At 37.9% G+C, this 20,981-nt stretch overlaps 1 protein-coding gene across 2 annotated transcripts in view; it reads left to right on the top strand.

The window, feature by feature from the left end:
* KIF4A (kinesin family member 4A) overlaps window positions 1-20,981 on the top strand; it is a 138,361-nt gene that overhangs the window by 5,497 nt on the left and 111,883 nt on the right. For both annotated transcript variants that reach the window (XM_067024308.1, XM_059050372.2), the window contains 3 exons: window positions 699-791; window positions 3,999-4,165; window positions 4,399-4,493. In XM_067024308.1, the coding sequence (XP_066880409.1) occupies window positions 699-791; window positions 3,999-4,165; window positions 4,399-4,493 (355 nt within the window). The remainder of the gene's footprint in view (window positions 1-698; window positions 792-3,998; window positions 4,166-4,398; window positions 4,494-20,981) is intronic.

Below are 20,981 nucleotides of genomic sequence, written 5' to 3'. Positions count from 1 at the left end.
GCACACGGGCCCAGCTGCTCCGCAGCATGCGGGATCTTCCCGGGCCAGGGCCCGAACCCATGTCTCCTGCATTGGCAGGTGGACTCCCAACCACTGTGCCACCAGGGAAGCCCCGAGATTAACCTTCTTGAAACTCTTGATTAACCCAGTTGTGGCCAAGGTGACCAAATGTAAAAATAACTTAGGAACCTGCTATATTAAATAGTAGCAACAGCAATAATAGCAAACAAACGTGGTGCTTACTATGTGCAAACACTGTTTTAGTACTTAAAGTTCTGGTTGTTGTTGAAATATTGGTTGCTAACTCTCCCTTTTGCTTCCCACTTCCACCCTCTACTAAGGACCCATTGCTTACATTTAAACAAAATTGGTGAAGGTGATGTTGTTATGACACCATCAAAGAACTGAATTTGGGCACCCATGTAGCTTTCGTTGTGTCTGCTATTCCTGAGAAACACTCTCTCAAAAGAGCAGTCTCAATTTTGTTACAAGTAATATGTGAATTTATTCCTATAAGTATCAAATGGTTACATGTAGGGTTAAAATCCTTTTCTTAATTATAAAAATAATGTTTGTTGCAAAAAAAATTTTTAATACAGAAAGTCATAAAGAATTTTACAAATCACCTGTGGTCCTACCACTCCTCAATTACCACTGTTAACATCTTGTTTTTACCACTTTGTTTTCAACAATACCAGATTTACAATGAAGAAATCTTGGATCTTCTGTGCCCGTCTCGTGAGAAAGCACCTCAAATAAATATACGGGAGGATCCTAAAGAAGGCATAAAGGTGTGTTTTTCTCTCATTTGGTGTTATTTTAAAATGTAGGCCACTACTAAAGTTTACACTCCTTTTATTTGCCACTGTGGTTTTAAATGACTACTAACATCTCAGTCTTTCAGATTTTGTGTGGTTCTAATTCCCTTTGTTAACCTAGAATTCCTAGATGGGAACTTTTGTGGGGAAGGAAGTTTTATCACCTTCCTATTACCTCTTGAAGGAATGCTAATATCAATTAAATATTTATTGGCTATTTACAGAGTTCTGAGGCTGGGCTGTCCAGTATGGTAGCCACTAGCCACAAATGGCTATTTAAAATTAAATGAACTAAAATTGAATATAATTTGAAATTCAGTCGCTCAGTTACCAGCCACATATCAAGTGCTCAAAAGCTACGTGACTAGTGGCTACTGTATTGGATAGCACAGATATAAAACATGGTCATAGTAAATTCTGTTAGACAACACTGTAATAGACATTGTGCTAGATCTCTGGAATGATATTTAGAAAGTAAAATGATACAAAAATTTTAAATTTATAAGTACCATAGGAAGAAGAAATCGCTTATTTCAGAGGCTTCCCTCACATGGTATAGATGTAGGCTGAGGAGCTGTAGCTGAACAAAGTTTTTTGTTTGTTTGTTTGTTCAGTTTTTTTTTGTGGAATGCGGGCCTCTCACTGTTGTGGCCTCTCCCATTGCGGAGCACAGGCTCCGGACGCGCAGGCTCAGCGGCCATGGCTCACAGGCCTAGCCACTCCGCGGCATGTGGGATCTTCCCGGAACAGGGCACGAACCCGTCTCCCCTGCATCGGCAGGCGGACTCTCAACCACTGCGCCACCAGGGAAGCCCTGAACAAAGTTTGAGGCAAGGTTGGGAGTACTGTATTTGGGAGTGGACCAAATCCAGGAGCCAGTGTTGAAAACAGTCAGAGCTTGGTTCTGGCAGCAGCTTCAGTATTCAGGAGTGGGAGAATTTGAGGTGGGAAGTGGATGGGAATAGGGTAGTACAGACTTAGGAAAACTTGGTAAAATAATACCATATCCATCTTTCTCTCCTTCTTCTCTTCCCTGCAGAGAAAGCTGAAATTTAGGGTGCAGGTGCTTGAGGGGCAGATGCCTATGCTACTGAAATTTTTTTACTTCTGGGTCATTAAGTCATTAGCCAGGCACTAAAACAAGGCTTGAAGAATCAGACTTATTTTGAAAGCCTGATAAGCGTGGGATACAGAAAGACAGTTTGGATAGTAGGGATAAGAAACCTGGGTAAAATGCATGCTGTCACCAGAAAGAATGTTGGTACTGAGCTGGTTCTTGACCCAGTACTAAGATCTTTTATATGTCCTATACCAAGGCAGGAATTAAATCCCAAGCTATTTGAGGGAAAATTTGCAATACAGAGAAGTGTTAAGTTTCTGACTAAAATTGGGGAGGGTAAGGACAAGCTTGTGAGCACTCTTCAGTTGGGATGGATGGAATATGAGTAAGTAAAGAAGTAAGGTTATTCTTATAGTAAGGAATAGCTTAAGCAGGAAAGCAGGAAAGCAGAAAATATATTCCTGGGGGTAATAAGACTAGATCGGTCTGTCTGCATTAGAGGATATGGGTTGGGAAGTAATAGGAGATATGTTAGGACCAGATTATGAAGCCAGGCTAAAGAGCTTAGTTTCTATCCCTGTGAATAGTATGTAAGCTACTTAATACTTCCGAATGAAGGATTGCACTGGCTACTTTTACCAAGTTTTTATCTTACGTGTATATCTCCAACTAGGTTAGCTCCCAGGAGGTTAGGAGAGTATCTTAAAATCTCTTTGTACCCTCATTATCTAGCATAGGGCTTAGGAGTTTGGTGACATTTTAGGAAGCAGGATTTTCAGAAGGCTAAACAAGAATGGGTTGAAAAGGAGAAAAACTAGGATGAGGAAGGAAAATTTAGGGAAACTTTGCCTTATTTTTCAGGCATGAAGTAATATGGGCCTGGATTAGGCAGGTAGATGTGGAAAGGAAAAGGAAACAATGGATTCAAAAGAAGAATGACTGGGAGTTGGTGATAGGTGAGATATGGAGGAATAGCAGGAATTAAAGGTGAATCTGAGGTTTTGAGAATAGAGATCTTAGTAGAAATGAAGAAGTAGTGGAGAGAATCAGTGTTGGTGGAAAGAAGATGAGTTTGGTTTTATAATTTACTGATGTCAAAGTAAGTAGCAGGCAGTTTGAAGTATAGGACTAGAAATTAGGGCCACAGATGTAGATTTGGGAGCTATGGGGTAATAAAATCATAGCATATTGAGGCTATAAGGGACTTCATAATTATCTAGTTCAATCTCCAGAGGCTCCAAGAGATTTTAACTTGTACAAATTCTCCTGGGTAGATAAAGTACCAAGCCTAGGACCCTGTTTTCCTAGCTTCCTAATCCAGTGGAAATTGTGCCATGCTATTTTCCCTAGTGAATATGAGGTATAAAATGGGTCCAAGGTATAGGGAGGAACACAGGGCCACATGGAGGAGAACGTAGCAAAGAGAAATACCATAGCTATTTGTGTTGCCATTGCTGTCCTTAGGGCCAAAACTTACCTTCACTTGGGGCTCCCTGGAAGGCACATATCCATTGCTACCATAAAATCTAGAGGTCTTTTGTAGCTCCAGTATTGACTGGCATCCTTGTCTTGGAGGTCCCCAGCAAAGATTGGAGACCTTGGTTTGCAGTGATCACAGAGTTGCTAGTTAAAACCGTCCTTATGGGTCTTCCCTGGTGGCACAATGGTTAAGAATCCGCCTGCCAATGCAGGGAACATGAGTTCGAGCCCTGGTCCAGGAAGATTCCACATGCCGTGGAGCAACTAAGCCCGTGCACCACAACTACTGTGCCTGTGCTCTAGAGCCTGTGAGCCACAACTACTGAAGCCCACACTCCTAGAGTCATGCTCCACAACAAGAGAAGCCACCTCAGTGAGAAGCCCGTGCACCGCAACAAAGAGTAGCCCCCGCTCGCCACAGCTAGAGAAAGCCCGCACACAGCAATGAAGACCCAATGTAGCCAAAAATAAATAAAATAATTTTTTTAAAAAGCATTAAAAACCCAGCCCTTATTACTGTGACTGTTTATTGAGGTTCTACTGGAACATCAAGGTATTATTTTTTAAACCACCAATCCTTATATTTCTGATGAAGTATTTGAAGTCGAATCATAAGAGAGTTTTTTCTTTCTTTGAATTAGATTGTGGGACTCACTGAGAAGACTGTTTTAGTTGCCCTGGATACTGTTTCCTGTTTGGAGCAGGGCAACAACTGTAGGACTGTGGCCTCCACAGCTATGAACTCCCAGTCATCCCGATCTCATGCCATCTTTACCATCTCCATAGAGCAAAGAAAGAAAAGTGACAAGTAAGTTCAAGTTACAAGTAAGAGTCAAGATTTTTAACATTAGTTCTACTAAAGTTGAATAATAGGTTGCTTCTTGATTTGAAAAATAACCAGACATCAGTACTCTGAAATGAGTAATGAATGGAGCAATTTGGATTGACGTGAAAGAAAATGAGATCTGACAGGTGAGCTTTGATACTCACCTACCCTCAAGCTTGTGTACCATTCTCACTTGTGTCCTGTTATCATCACAGGAATAGCAGCTTTCGCTCCAAGCTGCATCTTGTAGACCTTGCTGGATCAGAAAGACAGAAGAAAACCAAGGCCGAAGGGGATCGTCTAAAAGAGGGTGAGAATAATTAAGGCTACAGTCGTAGATAAAAACTTCTAGTACTCTTATTGCTATTGTTGGTGTCTTGACTGGAATATTTCAGGTCACATTCTAACAGTAGCTACAATTCAAGTTTGAGGCTGATTTCAGAAACAGTGAAAAATTGTTTCTCTCCCTTGCACTCATTTTCTAATTTAGGTATGAGATTTGGATCTGGTCCTTGGTTTGATTTCATCTGGCCCAGGCAAGTTTTAGTTTTAGTTTTGTTTTGTTTTACCCCCAACTACTTATAATTAAAATCAGTATCCTGATTCTGTCATCCCAAGTATTCACTATCCTTCCCAGATGTTGTCACTTATAAACTTCATCAGCATGGTTTCCATATCTTCATTTAAGTGGTTGGATATAAATGATGAAGCTCCTAAGGCTAGGAGAACCCCATGGTATATGCTATTAGAAACCTGCTTCTAGCATGATAATGACCTGGTAATCTGCATGCTTTGGGAATGGTCTTTCAAGCAGTTATTAATCTAGCTAACAAAAATTAACAACCAGCTCCCATTTCTCATTTTTGTACTTAAGGATCTCATAAAAGATTTTGTCAAATGCCTTGCTAATGTCCAGATATACTGTATGTCTACCATATTTTTCATAGCTACTAGCTTAGTAACGGTACAAAAAAGAAATAAGGATTAGCCTAAATTGACTTTTTCTAAGTGAATTCAAGCTGGCTTCTAGTGCTTATTCTTCCATTTCTAGGTTCTTGCAAACCATCCCTATAATAATTTAGAAGACTTATATCAAACTGACTGGTCTGTAATTTATGGAATTAACTTACCTCTCTTTTCGAAAATTGAAATTACATCTGCCCAGTCTTCTGGAACATCCTTCTCTGTGATTCCTCAAATATCATTGACATAGATTCAGTGTTCTTGTTTGAAATTACTCTCAGTTCCCTCAGCTATAATTCATCTGATCCAAGACATTTGAACTATTATTAAAGTAGTTGAGTTCTTGCTTACTACCTTACTACAATGAGTTATTTACTCATATTAGGCTTCAGTTCCCTCTTGGAAACTGAGAAGGCAGAAGCAGAAATAGTAACTGAGGAATTTTACCTCTTTGTCGTTTATCATTATTATACTGCTTGCACAGGGCAGAGACCTATTTCTTCCTCATTCAGCTTTTTGTTCTGAATGAATTTAAAAGTGCCCTTTTTGTTCTATGTTTGTACTTTGAGATTCATCTTTCTTAAGACTATTTTTAAAGGTTCTTTTGCCTCCTCTATCTTTTTTTAGGTGTACAGTCTGAGGTGTTTTGTTTTTTTTAAAATTTATTTTATTTATTTATTTTTGGCTGTGTTGGGTCTTTGTTGCTACACACAGGCTTTCTCTAGTTGCGACAAGCAGGGGCTACTCTTCATTGCGGTGCATGGGCTTCTCATTGCAGTGGCTTCTATCGTTGTGGAGTACAGCTCTAGGCACTCAGGCTCAGTAGTTGTGGCACATGGGCTTAGTTGCTCTGCCGCATGTGGGATCTTCCCAGACCAGGGCTCAAACCCATGTCTCCTTAGCATTGGCAGGCGGATTCTTAACCACTGCGCCACCAGGGAAGCCCTCTGAGTTGTTGTTGTTTTTTTTTTTTTTTTTGACAGTACGCGGGTCTCTCACTGTGTGGCCTCTCCCCTCTCCTGTTGTGGAGCACAGGCTCAGCGGCCATGGCTCACGGGCCCAGCCGCTCCACGGCATGTGGGATCTTCCTGGACCGGGGCACAAACCCGTGTCCCCTGCATTGGCAGGCAGACTCTCTACCAGTGCGCCACCAGGGAAGCCCCCTCTTTTTTTAACAGCTTTATTGAGATATAATTCACATGCCATAAAATTCACCCATTTGCTTTATTGAGATATAATTCGCATGCCATAAAATTCACCCATTTGCTTTATTGAGATATAATTCGCATGCCATAAAATTCACCCATTTAAACTGTACATTTCAGTGGACTTTGGTATATTGAGAGTTGTGCAACCATCACCACAATCTAATTTTAGAACATTTTCATCACCTCCAAAAAGAAACTCATACCCATTAGCAGTCACTCCCCATCCCAACCCCTTTTTCTAGCCCTAGACAACCACTAACATATATTTCATACAAATGGAATCATATAATTTATGGTCTTTTGTGACTGTCTTATTTCACTTAACATAAGGTTTTCAAGGATCATCCATGTTGCAGTGTGTATCATTACTTCATTTTATTGCTAAAGCATATTCCATTGTACAGATATACAACATTTTGTTTGCCCATTCATCAGTTGTATCCAATTTGACTATTTTGAATATTGCTCTGTGAACATCTATATACAAGTTTTTGTGTGACAAATGTTTTAATTTCTCTTTAGGTATAACCTAGGAGTGTTATATGTGGGTCATATGGTAGCTGTTTAAATTTCTTTAAAAAAATTAATATGTAATTAATATACCATAAAACCCCCTTTTTTAAAGTGTACAATTCAGTGATTTTTTAGTATAGTCACAAAGTTGTACAACTATCACCACAATAAATTTTAGAGTATTTTCATCACCCCCCAAAGAAACCTATACCCATTAGCAGTCACTCATTTTTTTCCATTGTCCACCCTCCGCCACCCCACCTCCAGGCAGTGACTAATCCTTCTGTCATTATGGATTTGCCTATTCTGGACATTTCATATAAATGTAATCTTACAGTATGTGATCTTTTGTGACTGGATTCTTTCATTTAACATCTTTTCAAGGTTCATCCATGTTGTAACATGTATCAGTACTTCATTCCTTTTTATTGCCAAACAATATTCCACTACATGAATATATTAAGATTTTATTTATCCATTCATTTGTTGATGGACATTTGGGTTGTTTCCACTTTTGGTTTTTATTAGTAATGCTGCTATGAGCACTAATGTACAAGTTTTCGTGTCGATGTGTGTTTTTATTTCTCTTGGGTATATACCTAAGTGGAATTGCTCAGTCAAATGATAACTCTATGTTTAACTTTTTGAAGAACTGTCAGACTGTTTTTCATAGCAACTGTACCTATTCTACCTTCTTACCAGCAATATATAAAGAATTGTAATTTCTCCATATTCTTAGTTTTATTATGTCTTTAATTATAGCCATCCTAGTGAGTATGAAGTGGTACCTCGTTGTGGTTTTGGTTTGCATTTCCCTGACAGCTCATAATGTTTCATTCGCTTCTTAGCAATTCGTGTATCTTTGGAAAAATGTCCATTCAGATTCATTGCCCATTTTTAAAATTGGGTTATTTATCTTTTTATTGTTGAGTTGTGTGTGTTCTTTACACATTCTGGATACTAGCCCCATATCAGTTATATGCTTTGCAAATGTTTTCTTCCATTCTTTGGGTTGCTTTTTCACTTTATTGATGGTGTCCTTTGAAGCACACATTTAACATTTTTAGATGAATTCCATTCATCTGTTTTTTCTCTTGTTGCTTGGTGTTTGGCATCATATCTAAAAAATCATTGCCTAATCCAAGGTCACAAAGATTTACGTCTCTGTTTTCTTCTAAGAGTTTTATAGTTTTCAATGTTAAATATAGGTCGGAGATCCATTTCGAGTTAATTTTTGTATATAGTGTAAAGTGGCAGTCCAAACTTTAATCTTTTGCATGTAGATATTCAGTTATCCCAGCATCATTTGTTGAAAAGACTATTCTTTACCCATTGAATTGTCTTGGCATCCTTGTCAAGAAGCAACTGGATTCTCAGTTCTATTCCATTGATCTATATGTGTATCCTTTTGCCATTACTACACTGTCCTCATTACTGTAGCTTTGTAATAAATTTTGAAATGGGGAAGTGTGAGGGCTCCAACTTTGTTCTTTTTCAAGATTGTTTTGGCTGTTCTGGGTCCTTTGCATTTTCATATGAATGTTAGGGTCAGCTTGTCATATTCTGCAAAGAAGCCAGCTGGGATTTTCACAGGGATTGTGTTGAATCTGTAGATCAATTTAGGGAGTGTTGGCATCTTTCAATTCTTTCAAGTCCTTCAATTCATAAACATCAGATGTCTTTCCATTTATTTAGGTCTTCTTTAATATCTTTCAATAGAATTTTTTTTAATTTTCAGAGTACAAGTTTTACACTTATTTTGTTAAATTTATTCCTAAATATTTTATTCTTTTCAATGCTTTTGTAAATGGAATTGTTTTTACTTAATTTCATTTTCAAATTATTTATTGAGCTTTGTATATTGATCTTGTGCCTGCAAGCTTGCTGAGCTTGTTATTTCTAATAGTTTTTTGATGGATTCTTCAGGATTTCTGTTTACAAAATCATGTCATCTGTTAACAGAGATGGTTTTACTTCTCCTTCTGGTCTGGATACCTTTATTTCCTTTTCTTGCTTAACTGTCCTGGCTAGAACCTCCAGTACAGTGTTGAATAGAAGTGGCATGAGTGGATGTTGTTGTCTTGTTCCTGATCTTAGGGGAAAAGCATTCAGTCTCTTACTATTAAGTATGATGTTAGCTGGGGTTTTTTCACAGATGCCCCTACCAGGTTGAGGAAATTCCCTTCTATAACTAGTTCATTGAGTGTTTTTATCATGAATTTGTCAAATGTTTTTTCATCATCTATTGACATGATCATGTTATTTTGGTTTTTCTGTTGGTATATTTCATTAATTGCTTTTTGGATGCTAAACCATCTTGTATTCCTAAAATAAATCTAACTTACTGTTTTTATACCTTTAAGGACTTTACTGGACTAATTCTACAACTCCCTATAGTTTGTGGTCACAGAAGTGTCAGCTCAGTTACTTTAGTAGTTAGCTAGTGATTGGTCTCATTTCCTTAAATGCCTTGAACCTATAACTCTTCCAGCATTTGCCTAGGGCTCTGAGTTTGTGTTGCTGCTTACCTTCAATGCTAAGGCTCTTTACTCTGTCTTAGTCTTTACTTCTTGAGCAGGGTCTCAAAGTCAGCCAGAGGTACAACATGAGGGCCTTTTAGGTCTTTACTGACATTTTTAGGTGTTTCCTAAGCATGCACATGGCTTTCTCCAGCAATATATCAGAGCTTTTTCAAGTCCCCAGTGGACTAGAGGTGGGATAGGGAGGGTGGGAGGGAGACACAAGAGTGAGTGGATATGGGGATATATGTATACGTATAGCTGATTCACTTTGTTGTAGAGCAGCAACTAATACTACAATGTGTAAAACAATTATACGCCAATGAAGATGTTAAAAATAAATTAATTAAAATAAAGTCCCCAGTGGAGGGACTTCCCTGGTGGTGCAGTGGTTAAGAATCCGCCTGCCAGTGCAGGGGACATGGGTTCAAACCTTGGTCCGGGAAGATCCCACATGCCGCGGAGCAACTAAGCCCATGTGCCACAACTACTGAGCCCATGTGCCACAACTACTGAAGCCCGAGTGCCTAGAGCCCGTGCTCTGCAACAAGAGAAGCCACCACAATGAAAAGCCCATGCACTACAATGAAGAGTGGCCCCTACTTGCTGCAACTAGCAAAAGACTGCACACAGCAACAAAGACCCAACACAGCCAAAAATAAATAAATAAATTTATTTTTTATTAAAAAAATAAAATAGTCCCCAGTGGACATTTCACTCCCCAGATCTTCCTTTTAAGTTTTCAGCCAGGCTCTTGTTTGACCATGGCTATTAAGTTGGGTGTGTATCATCACCAGATATTTTTCTATATGCATATATATATATATATATATATATATATATATATATATACACACACATTTAGTAATACATTTGTTATATGCCTTTTAAAATTTTGGCATTGCTAAATCAATTTATTTCCTTTTAACTACACAAGTAATACCTGAATCAATTCCTGGTATACAAACATAAGCAATATGGATGAAGATAAAATCCCCCTTGATTTACCACCTAATCCTAATCTAGAGGTAACTACTTTTACCTGCCTGATGGGTAGCATTCAAGATGTTTTTCTGTGTATATATTTTTATTGATGTTTCCTGTTGTTTTTAAAGATAGATTCTATCATACTTCATATATTGTTTTTCAGCTTGCTTTTATCTCAGCAATATATGTTTGAAATCTTTTTGTATTAGTATATAAGTCTACCTCATTTTTACAACTGCTATCTAGGATTCCACAGTATGCAATGTCTATCTTGTTTGTTTAACTATTCCTATTTTCACTGACATTTAGCTTGTTCAGTTCCTGGCTATTGCAAAATGATGCCTCAGTCAATAGCCTTGCATGTGATATACAAGTGAGAGTATTCTCTAGGTTATATACGTGGAAGAGGAATTGCTAGTTTGAAGGGTGTACACATTTCAGATTTTTTAATACTGCTAAATATTGTCCTCTAAAATGTCTGTCCCAGTATGCATGTACCTACAATATATGAGACTATGTTTCACTGTACCGATGACAATATTGGATATTATTGACCTTTTTTATTTTCCCCTATCTTGAACATTGCATGTTATTTTTTTAGAACTTGTATTTCCTCAATTACTTATGAAATTAAGCATCTTTTTATGTTATTGGCCATTTCTCTTTCCATTTCTGTGAATTCCCTGCTCATACCCTTTGTTTTGATTTGGTTTTTTTCTTTCAGGTTGACTTTTTCTTGTTTTTCTTGTTATTTTTCCTATTGACTTTAGGAGTTGTTTCTGTATTCTAGATATTAATCCCTTGTTGCATATATTTTTCTTAGTCTCTTTTTTTTTTTGCGGTACGCAGGCCCCTCACTGCTGTGGCCTCTCCTGTTGCGGAGCACAGCCTCCGGACGTGGAGGCTCAGCGGCCTTGGCTCACGGGCCCAGCCGCTCCGCAGCATGTGGGATTCTCCCGGACCAGGGCACAAACCCACGTCCCCTGCATCGTCAGGCGGACTCCCAACCACTGTGCCACCAGGGAAGCCCCAGTCTCATTTTTTAACTTTGTTAATCTTTTGATTCATGTCTCTTGTGTATTTCTTCCTATATACTTTTTTCTTGAGGTAAAGTTTATATGCAATAAAGTGCACGTATTTTATAATTTTTTTTTTTTTTTTTTTTTTTTTTTGGTGGTACGTGGGCCTCTCACTGCTGTGGTCGCTCCCTTTGCGGAGCACAGGCTCCCGGCCATGGCTCACGGGCCCAGCTGCTTCACGGCATGTGGGATCTTCCCGGACCGGGGCACGAACCCGTGTCCCCTGCATCCACAGGCGGATTCTCAACCATTGCGCCACCAGGGAAGCCCAAGTGCACGTATTTTAAATGCTCAATTTCTTGAGTTTTGATAGTTGTATGCCCTCATGTAACTACCAACCAAAACATGATAAAAAACATTTCCATCTCCCCTAGAAAGTTTTCTTGTGCTCTTTCCAGTCAATCCACCCTTCCCACATTCCACTTTAAGCAACCACTTTCTGACTTCTATCACCATAGATTAATTTTACATGTTCTTAGACTTCATATAAATGGAATTGTATAATTTTTTCATGTGTCTGGCTTCTTTTGCTCCTTAAGATTTTTTGGGCAAATTTTTTTCATGTTCTTGCTTTGATTAATAACGTGTTCCTTTGTACTGCTGAGTAGTATTCCATTATATGATTATACCACTATTTGTTCTTCAATTTTCCTATTGATGGAAATTAGGGTTATTTCCAGTTTTTAGCTATTATGAATAAGGCTGCCCTGAACATTCGTGTACAGGTCTTTTTGTTAACATACATTTTCATTTCTCCTGGGTAATTACCTAGGAGTAGAAGAGGTAGATATATGCTTAATTTTATAAGAAAGTGCCTAACAGTTCTGTTATATGGTTTGTACTATTTTATACTCCAGCAATGTTATTGAAAGTTCCATCTTATCACAGCTTCATAAATAAAGATGTTGTCTTAGAAATTCTAGTGGGCGTCAAATACATCTCATCATAGATTTTTGTTGTTTGTTTTTGTTTTGTTTTGTTTTGCTGCACCACGCAGCTTGTGGGATCTTAGTTCCCAAACCAAGGACTGAACCTGGGCCACGGCAGTGAAAGCGCTGAGTCCTAACTACTAGACCACCAGGGAATTCCCCATCATAGCTTTTTAAAAAAATTTTATTAAAGTATAGTTGATTTACAATGTTAATTTTTGCTGTATAGCAAACTGACTCAGTTTATACATATATATATATCCTTTTTCATATTCTTTTCCATTATGGTTTATCATAGGATATTGACTATAGTGTACTATACAGTAAGACCTTGTCGTTTAATATAATAGTTTACATCTACTAATCCCAAACTCCCAATCCTTCCCTCCCCTACTCCCTCCTCCCCCTTGGCAACCACAAGTCTGTTCTCTATGTCTGTGAATCTGTTTCTCTTTCATAGGTATGTTCATTTGTGTCGTATTTTAGATTCCACGTATAAGTGATATCATATGGTTATTTGTCTTTCTCTTTCTGACTTACTTCACTTAGTATGATAATCTCTAGGCTCATTCATGTTGCTGCAAATGGCATTATTTCATTCTTTTTTATGGTTGAGTAATATTCAGTTGTATATATGTACCACATCTTCTTTATCCATTCTTCTGTTGATGGACATTTAGGTTGTTTCCATGTCTTGGCTATTGTGAATAGTGCTGCTATGGACATAGGGGTGCATGTATCTTTTTGAATTATAGTTTTGTCTGGATATATGCCCAGGAGTGGGATTTCTGGATCATATGGCAACTCTATTTTTAGTTTTTTGAGGAACCTCCTTACTGTTTTCCATAGTGGCTGCACCAACTTACATTTGTACCAACAGTGTAGGAGGGTTCCCTTTTCTCCACACCCTCTCCAGCATTTGTTATTTGTAGACTTTTTAATGATGGCCATTCTGACCAGTGTGAGGTGGTATCTCATTGTAGTTTTGATTTGCACAAAAATTTTAATTTTGATGAAGTTCACTTTATTGGGTTTTTTTCTTTAATGCTTAGAGCTGTTGGTATCCTGTCCAAGAAACCTTTGCATACCCAAAGTGATGACGATAATTTCCTATGTTTTCTACTTGAAGCTTTATAGTTTTAGCTTTTACATTAGTTGTATAATCTATCTTGAATTCGTTTTTGGTTATAAAGTGAGATAGGGGTTGAAGATCATCATCCACCCCCCATGAATCCAGTTCTTCTAGCACCATTTATTAAAAAGAAGGTCCTTTACCTACTGAATTGACTTAGTATCTTGGTGTATTGAGTTGACCATATGTGTGTGTGTCTATTTCTGGACACTATTCTGCCCTATTGAACTTGTTTATTCTTAAACCTTTTATTTATTTTATTATTATTATTTTTAAAATTTATTTATTATTATTATTTTTTTTACTTTTGGCTGTGTTGGGTCTTTGTTGCTGCATGAGGGCTTTCTCTAGTTGCTGCAAGTGGGGGCTACTCTTCGTTGTGGTGCCCGGGCTTCTCATTGTGGTGGCTTCTCTTATTGCGGAGCACGGGCTCTAGGCGCATGGGCTTCAGTAGTTGTGGCACTCAGCCTCAGTAGTTGTGGCTCATGGGCTCTAGAGTGCAGGCTCAGTAGTTGTGGCGCACGGGCTTAGTTGCTCCATGGCATGTGGGAACTTCCCGGACCAGGGCTCGAACCCATGTCCCCTGCATTGGCAGGCAGATTCTTAACCACTCCACAACCAGGGAAGTACCAAACCTTTTTAATAAATACAGTTCATCACAGTATATTTTAATTTCTGGGAGGGCAAGTTTCACTTCACTTTTCTTTTATCAGAACTGTTTTGATTATTTTCTTGTCCAGGTGAATTTTAGATTCAAGTTGTCAGGTTCTATGAAAAATCTTTTTGGGATTTTTATTGAGAACTTAAATTCAGCTTATAGATTAAGTATAACTGAGCCTACCCATCCATGAGCATGAGCTCTCTGCATTTATTCAAGTCTTCTTTTATGTCTTTCAGCAAGCTTTGTAGTTTTCTTAATGTAATTCTTACACCACATATCCTGGTAGGCCTATTCTGGAATATAATAGTTTTTGTTGCTATTTTGAATACCTCTTTTTCTATTTTTATTTTCTAATCCTGTTTAAGTAAATTATTAATTTTCAAATTTCCGTCTTATATCTAACCACATGGCTGAATTGCATTCTTAGTTTCTCATAATTTGTCAGTTGTGTTTCTTGGATTTCCTAGGTAGGTATTCACATTATTTTCAAGTACATACTTTGGCCTCTTCCTTTCCAACATTTATATCTTATTTCTTTTCATATCTTTTTCAGGGTGAGGTTGAATAGTAGCAATGATAGTAATCATTCTCATCTTTTTTTTTCTTTTTTTTTGCTCTAACCAGAACATTGCTAGTGTTTCACCTTAATCTACTGGCAGATAGCCTTTATCAAGTTAAGGAAGTGACCTTTTAGTCCTAGTTTGCTAAGAATTATATATTTTTAAAATAAGAAATGAGTATTGAATTTTATCATTGATTGGGAATTAATGAACATGTAGTTTTTCTTTTTTTCAACCTATTGATAGAATAAATTGTAAAAATAAATTTTCTGTCATTGAATCAGCCCCAATTAATCATGATAAATTACTGTTTCTGTACATTGCGGGATTCACATACTAGTTTCCAATTTAGGGCATTTATATATCTGTTCCTAAGAGAGAGTAGCCTATAACTTTTTTTTGTATGTATGCTCTCCTTGTTTTGGTTCGAAGATTTTGCCAAGTTTTTTATATATTTTTTTAAAATTTATTTTTGGCTGCGTCTGGTCTTCGTTGCTGTGTGCAGGCTTTTTCTAGTTGCGGCAAGCTGGGGCTACTCTTCGTTGCGGTGTGCAGACTTCTCATTGCGGTGGCTTCTCTTGTTGCAGAGCACGGGCACATGGGCTTCAGTAGTTGCAGCACGTGGGCTCAGTCGCTGTGGCTCGTGGGCTGTAGAGCACAGGCACAGTAGTTGTGGCACACGGGCTTAGTTGCTCCGTGGCATGTGGGATCTTCCCAGACCAGGGATCAAACCCATGTCCCCTGCATTGGCAGGCGGATTCTTAACCACTACGCCACCAGGGAAGTCCCAAAAGATCTATTTAAAACTATATATTTTCCTCTAAGTACCACTTGGATATAATCATATAATTTTGAGAAATAGTATGCTAACTGTTCATTTTTAAATAGGAGATTTCCTTTTTAATTTCCTTTTTAACCTAAGAGTTAGGTAGAAGGTGTCTGTCTCTATGTATTCTTTTGTTGTTAATTTCTGATTTATTGCATTATAATCAATGAATGTGTGTGATTTCTGTTTCTTGAAATTTTGTCTGACTCTTCCTTGAGCTTTGTTAATATTCCATATATATTTGAAAAGAGAGTGTCTTCTGTTAGGTATATAGTTCTATGTATACCTATTAGATCAACTCATTAATTGTATTATTCAGAGTCTCCACGCCCTGTCTTGTTATTTACTTAATATGTTGTTTTCTTACATTATGACCAAGGATTTGTCAATTTCTCCTTGTATTTCTTTGTTTATGTATTATATATTTTTAAGCTATGTTACTAGCTGCATAAAGTGTCATGGCATATATCTTAGATGATTATATCAATTTTGTCTGATTAATATTTCTTCACCTACTTTCTCTTTGTTAGCCCTTGCTTGGTATATCTTTTTGCATCCCTTAATTGAAGCCATGTATCTTGAATTCATTCATTCATTCATTCATTTATACCCAATCGGGGGCTTCCCTGGTGGTGCAGTGGTTGAGAATCCACCTGCCAATGCAGGGGACATGGGTTTGTCCCCCGGTCCGGGAAGATCCCACATGCCGTGGAGAGGCTGGGCCCGTGAGCCATGGCCACTGAGCCTGTGCTCCGCAACGGGAGAGACCACAACAGTGAGAGGCCCGCATACCCAAAAAAAAAAAAAAAAAAAAGGATATACCCAATCGGGTGTTCTCTTTTAACAGAGGGTTTTATTCTACATGTTGTTATGTTTGTGTTTGGACTTATTTCTGCCATATCATTGGCTACTAGCCCAATGGCCTACTCCTACTTTGGTACTACAACCAATTACCTTGATTGTTGTCCCAAGGCTCCCTTTTGTTTGCTGGATCCACTACCTTCAAGTCTACACTACCCTTAGAGTTGGTGCCACCTTTTCATAGCAGTTCTCTCCTGTATATTTTTTCTTCTGTTAGTCCGATTCATCTGCTTTCAGTCTCTCAAGGATTTTGCCATTTCTGATCCATCAGTGATAGATTCAGAAGTGGCTTCTGGGCCATTCCAGATTGGTAGGTGGCAGATTTAATAAGCAAGGGAGGGCTTCCCTGGTGGCACAGTGGTTGAGAGTCCGCCTGCCGATGCGTGGGACATGGGTTCGTGCCCTGGTCCAGGAAGATCCCACATGCCGCGGAGCGGCTAGGCCTGTAAGCCATGGCTGCTGAGCCTGTGCGGCCGGAGCCTGTGCTCCGCAACGGGAGTGGCCACAACAGTGAGAGGCCTGTGTACTGCAAATAAATAAATAAATAAATAAAATAAGCAAGGGAACTTAACATGAGGCTTGTGTTGGGCAGCTGCAAGACAAGTGGATCTCCACACCTGCCCACCAGAATCTTAAAGTTTATATAGAGGCTTAACTGAGTTTAGGCATGTACACTGTCCATATGGTCTCAATACGACCTTACTCTCTCAAGGCTGCATTCTTGAAAATGGCTCTAGCTGTGGCAATGGTGGACAGCACATAAGTTCCAAGGACAGGGAAGGGGATGAGGAGCCCCCAAATGCCCAGGTCCATTTCATGGGTCAGTCTGTGGTAATATCCTCTCCAGTATTACCGAGTCCAATCTTGAACTGCTCGCTGCACAACAGGCCAATAAATAAAGAGATGCATTATTGGGGCAAAGAATAGTGACTTTATTCGGAAAGCCAGCAGATCAAGAAGATGGTGGACTAGTATCCCAAAGAACCATCTTCCCAGAGTTAGAATTCAAGCTTCTCTTATACTAAAAGGGGTGTGTGTGTATGGTTGCTGCTACAAACTTCTTGGTGCCAGAATCCATTGATCTTGTAGCTGTCTAAGTAGGTCTGGTCAGAGTGTTCCTATAAACCTCCAATAAGACAAATGGTGTTCTCTGTTGTGCAACATTTTATCTCTATATGAATGGAAAAGTGTTACATCTTTAAAGGGCAGAGCATTGAGAATGGGCTATCCTGTATATTTCACACTATAAGCAACATTCTTAACTTGTAGCAAAAGCAATAGAATACAAAGGTTAAAGCAAAAGAAACAGATCCATTATGGAATCAGATTTGTTCTTCCCCATTACACCATGACCTTCTCCAACATTACCGTCCTTCTCCAGAAGTCTCTTCAGGTCTGGATGGTGTGATTAGGGCCAATTGTCCCCTTCTGAACTGTAGTCTTTGATATAAAAGGCTCAGATGGGCTGGCTTTCAGTCACATGCCCACTCTGAACTACAGGTAAGGTCAAATACTCCACCCTCTCTCCAAGTAAACCCATAGATTGAGGGTTGGGGAGAGAATAATTTTAAGTAAAACGTGCTGTTTCCAGAAGAAGGGTCAAACTACACTGAGTAAACAAAAAGTATATGTGCCTATTAGCAGTAAATAATGGTTCATTCATTCAAGTCATTTAGATAATTAAATGCCAAAAGTAGGAGTTGAAATTATATGTTCTAGGTAATAGGAAACTATTAATCATGGATATAAAGATCTGTTCTCAAAGAATTCTATAGGCTCTTAGAGGAAAGGCAGTGAGTCTATATTTTTTACCATTGTATCCTCAAAACTTAGAATGGTACCTGGCACAGAATGACTGCATAATATATTTGCTGATTGGAGTTAATGTAACTAACTTGAACAATTAATTATCAGTCCCTGTGAGATACCACACAAAACTTTTCAATCTAATCTTACATCTTTTCTTTCTTATCCACTCTCAGAATTTTAAACTAATTTCTGTATTATAATTCTATGTATGGTGATAAATAATATACCTAAATCTCCTGCCTTAACTGCTTCTCTGAACTTCTTAACCATAATGAAACTTTCCTTTTAGACTAGTTTTCTCACTAGTTCAGAATGTTTAAAACTGAACACATTACCAGTTCTCCAAAGTTTGTTTCTTTTTCTAAATATCAATTTAATATATTGTACCACCTTGTGTGTTTGGACTTAATTACAAAAGCTTGAAATCTAAAATCATTTCAGATCTCTTTTCTATCTCTCTGTGCTTGAACAAGTGTGAACTTGTGAAAAAGTTCTCCCAATTCTACTGCCTCACTATTTTTCATATCTGTGTCCTCCAGCCTAATCAATTGTAGGAACTTAGTAGGTACCTTATATAATGTCTGGATTATCAAAATAATTACCCTTATTTTTCAGCTTTATTGAGGTTTAATTGACAAATAAAATTGTAAGATATTAAAGTGTACAATGTGTGATAATTTGATATATTTATACATTGTGGAAGGATTACCCCCCCTTGAGTTAATTAACATATTGATCACTTTTTTTTTGGTGAGAGTATCTACATTAAAGTTGTACTCTTGGTAACTTTCAATTATACAATACAGTATAATCAATTTTAGTCACCATGCTATACATTAGATTCTCAGACCTTATTAATCTTATAACTGAAAATTTGTACCTTTTTACCAACCTTTTCTTGTTTCCCCCAAGCCCCTGGCAACCACTTTTCTGCTCTCTGTTTCTGTGAGTTCAATTTCTTTTGTATGTCCACCTATAAATGATATCATACAGTAAAAAAGAAAAGAAGTGGCTGCTGGCTTTCTCACTTGGCAGCATCTTCAAAGACTTTTAGGAGCTCTCAAAGGAATTTAACTCAATTTCATTAGAGAGTTTTGCCCCTACATTCCGGGTTCCTTTTTTTTAACTTCAGAGCTTCAATTTCCTCATTTGTATAATAGGATTTGAATATATACCCTCACAAAGATGTGAGGATTAAGTGAACTCATATTGTAAAAAAATGTAACATAATTCCTAGAATATATTAGCCTCTTAATAATTATTAATTCCATCTTCTGTGGTTTCACTTGCTCTGAGTGGTGGTTAATAAGGAATATAGGGGCCCTACTGATATTTATAAACAAGCTCAGATGAACTAAGACCCCCTAGGAGCTTGCTAGGGTGTTTGTCATCATTTGAGGTAGATTTTTGAGGATGGAAGAGGCTTATATGGGAATGCGACTTGTACCAGCAGAATTAAGTTTTCTTTAGCTAACAAAATATCATTCCCAAAGCCAAGCCCCCCACTGTTAGAGGGAATAATTTTCTACCTATCAAGAGCTAAGAAGGTTGCTAGCCCCTCTTGGATATTTTCAGACGGTTGATATGTCTCATCAGAATTTTGTTGCATATTGCATTACTGGGGGTGGAGGAAGGAGGTGTACTCAAGTGTCAGATTTGATTTATGAGGCAAAGAAGTTTATGACAAAATCACAATTGAGTCTTAGATCAAGTGGGAGATGCCATTAGCTGATAGGGAAGCTATTGAGAAAGTAAGACACAGGTATATAGGAAGCAGACAGTAGAGAGAAAGATAACGAGTTTGATTTTGGATGTGTCAGATTTGGAATGCATATTAGAAAAGTCCAGGAAGAAAGGGGAAATTCAGAACTAGAACTTAAAAGCAACGTCTGGGCTGGAGATAAATATTTTGAATCTATGGGTGAGGTTGCCCAGAAAGAGTTTTGTAGAGAAAGACTAGATATTGAGAGAGCCAACACTAAATATTAGTGAGGAACACTAATATTTAAGAGTCAAAAGTAAACGAGCCAATTAAAGAGGTTCAAGAGACACAGGATAGTAGTAGTTAAAAAACCAAAGTAGGAGTTTCTAGAACGAAGGGATTGTTACCTGTGTCAAATGTTTCAGAGTGGTTACATAAGATGAAGACTGAAAAGAAACGGATTTGTCCACTGAGGTTTTTGGTGATCAGTTGAGTGGTAAGGAATTGGGGCAGGTTGCATCAGATTGAGGTGTGAATGTAACTACCATTCTGAATGTGGTGTTTATCTTTTCCATTAATTTCCTTATTCTTGTATCTCTTAATGATATGTAGTGGTATTTTGCCTGTTTCTAAACTTTTCATAAGTGGTTTCATAATGTGTTTGTTTTTTCATCACTGATTTTTTCCTCAGTGTTATGTTTGTGAGATTCATCCATCTTGATCCATATAGCTCGGTTCTAAGCTTTTTCTTTAACTAAAGTGTTAAATTTTCTTAGTATAAAGTCATATCAGTGAAAAGAAAATTATCTCTTTGCCAATATTTATTCCTGTCATTTAATTCTCTTATTTTTTGTTTATTAGCAAGAAACATGATGAAGGACACATCCTGGGCTTGTAAAGTTGCTTTCCTTGGGAGGAATCTAGTTTCTGATTTTAATTGGAATAGTTTTAGTGTTTTAATATTTGGAATGATAATTGCTACTGGTTTTGGTAAATGGTATCTAATTCTTTTAGTTGCAGAAAGTAAAGCTGTACTTCAATCTCCTTGA

The sequence above is a fragment of the Kogia breviceps genome, chromosome X (genome assembly GCF_026419965.1).
Source record: "Kogia breviceps isolate mKogBre1 chromosome X, mKogBre1 haplotype 1, whole genome shotgun sequence".
NCBI classification, from domain to species: Eukaryota; Metazoa; Chordata; class Mammalia; order Artiodactyla; family Physeteridae; genus Kogia; species Kogia breviceps.
Note: the sequence above shows the minus strand (reverse complement) of the source record. Positions and strands in the feature narration are given on the sequence as shown.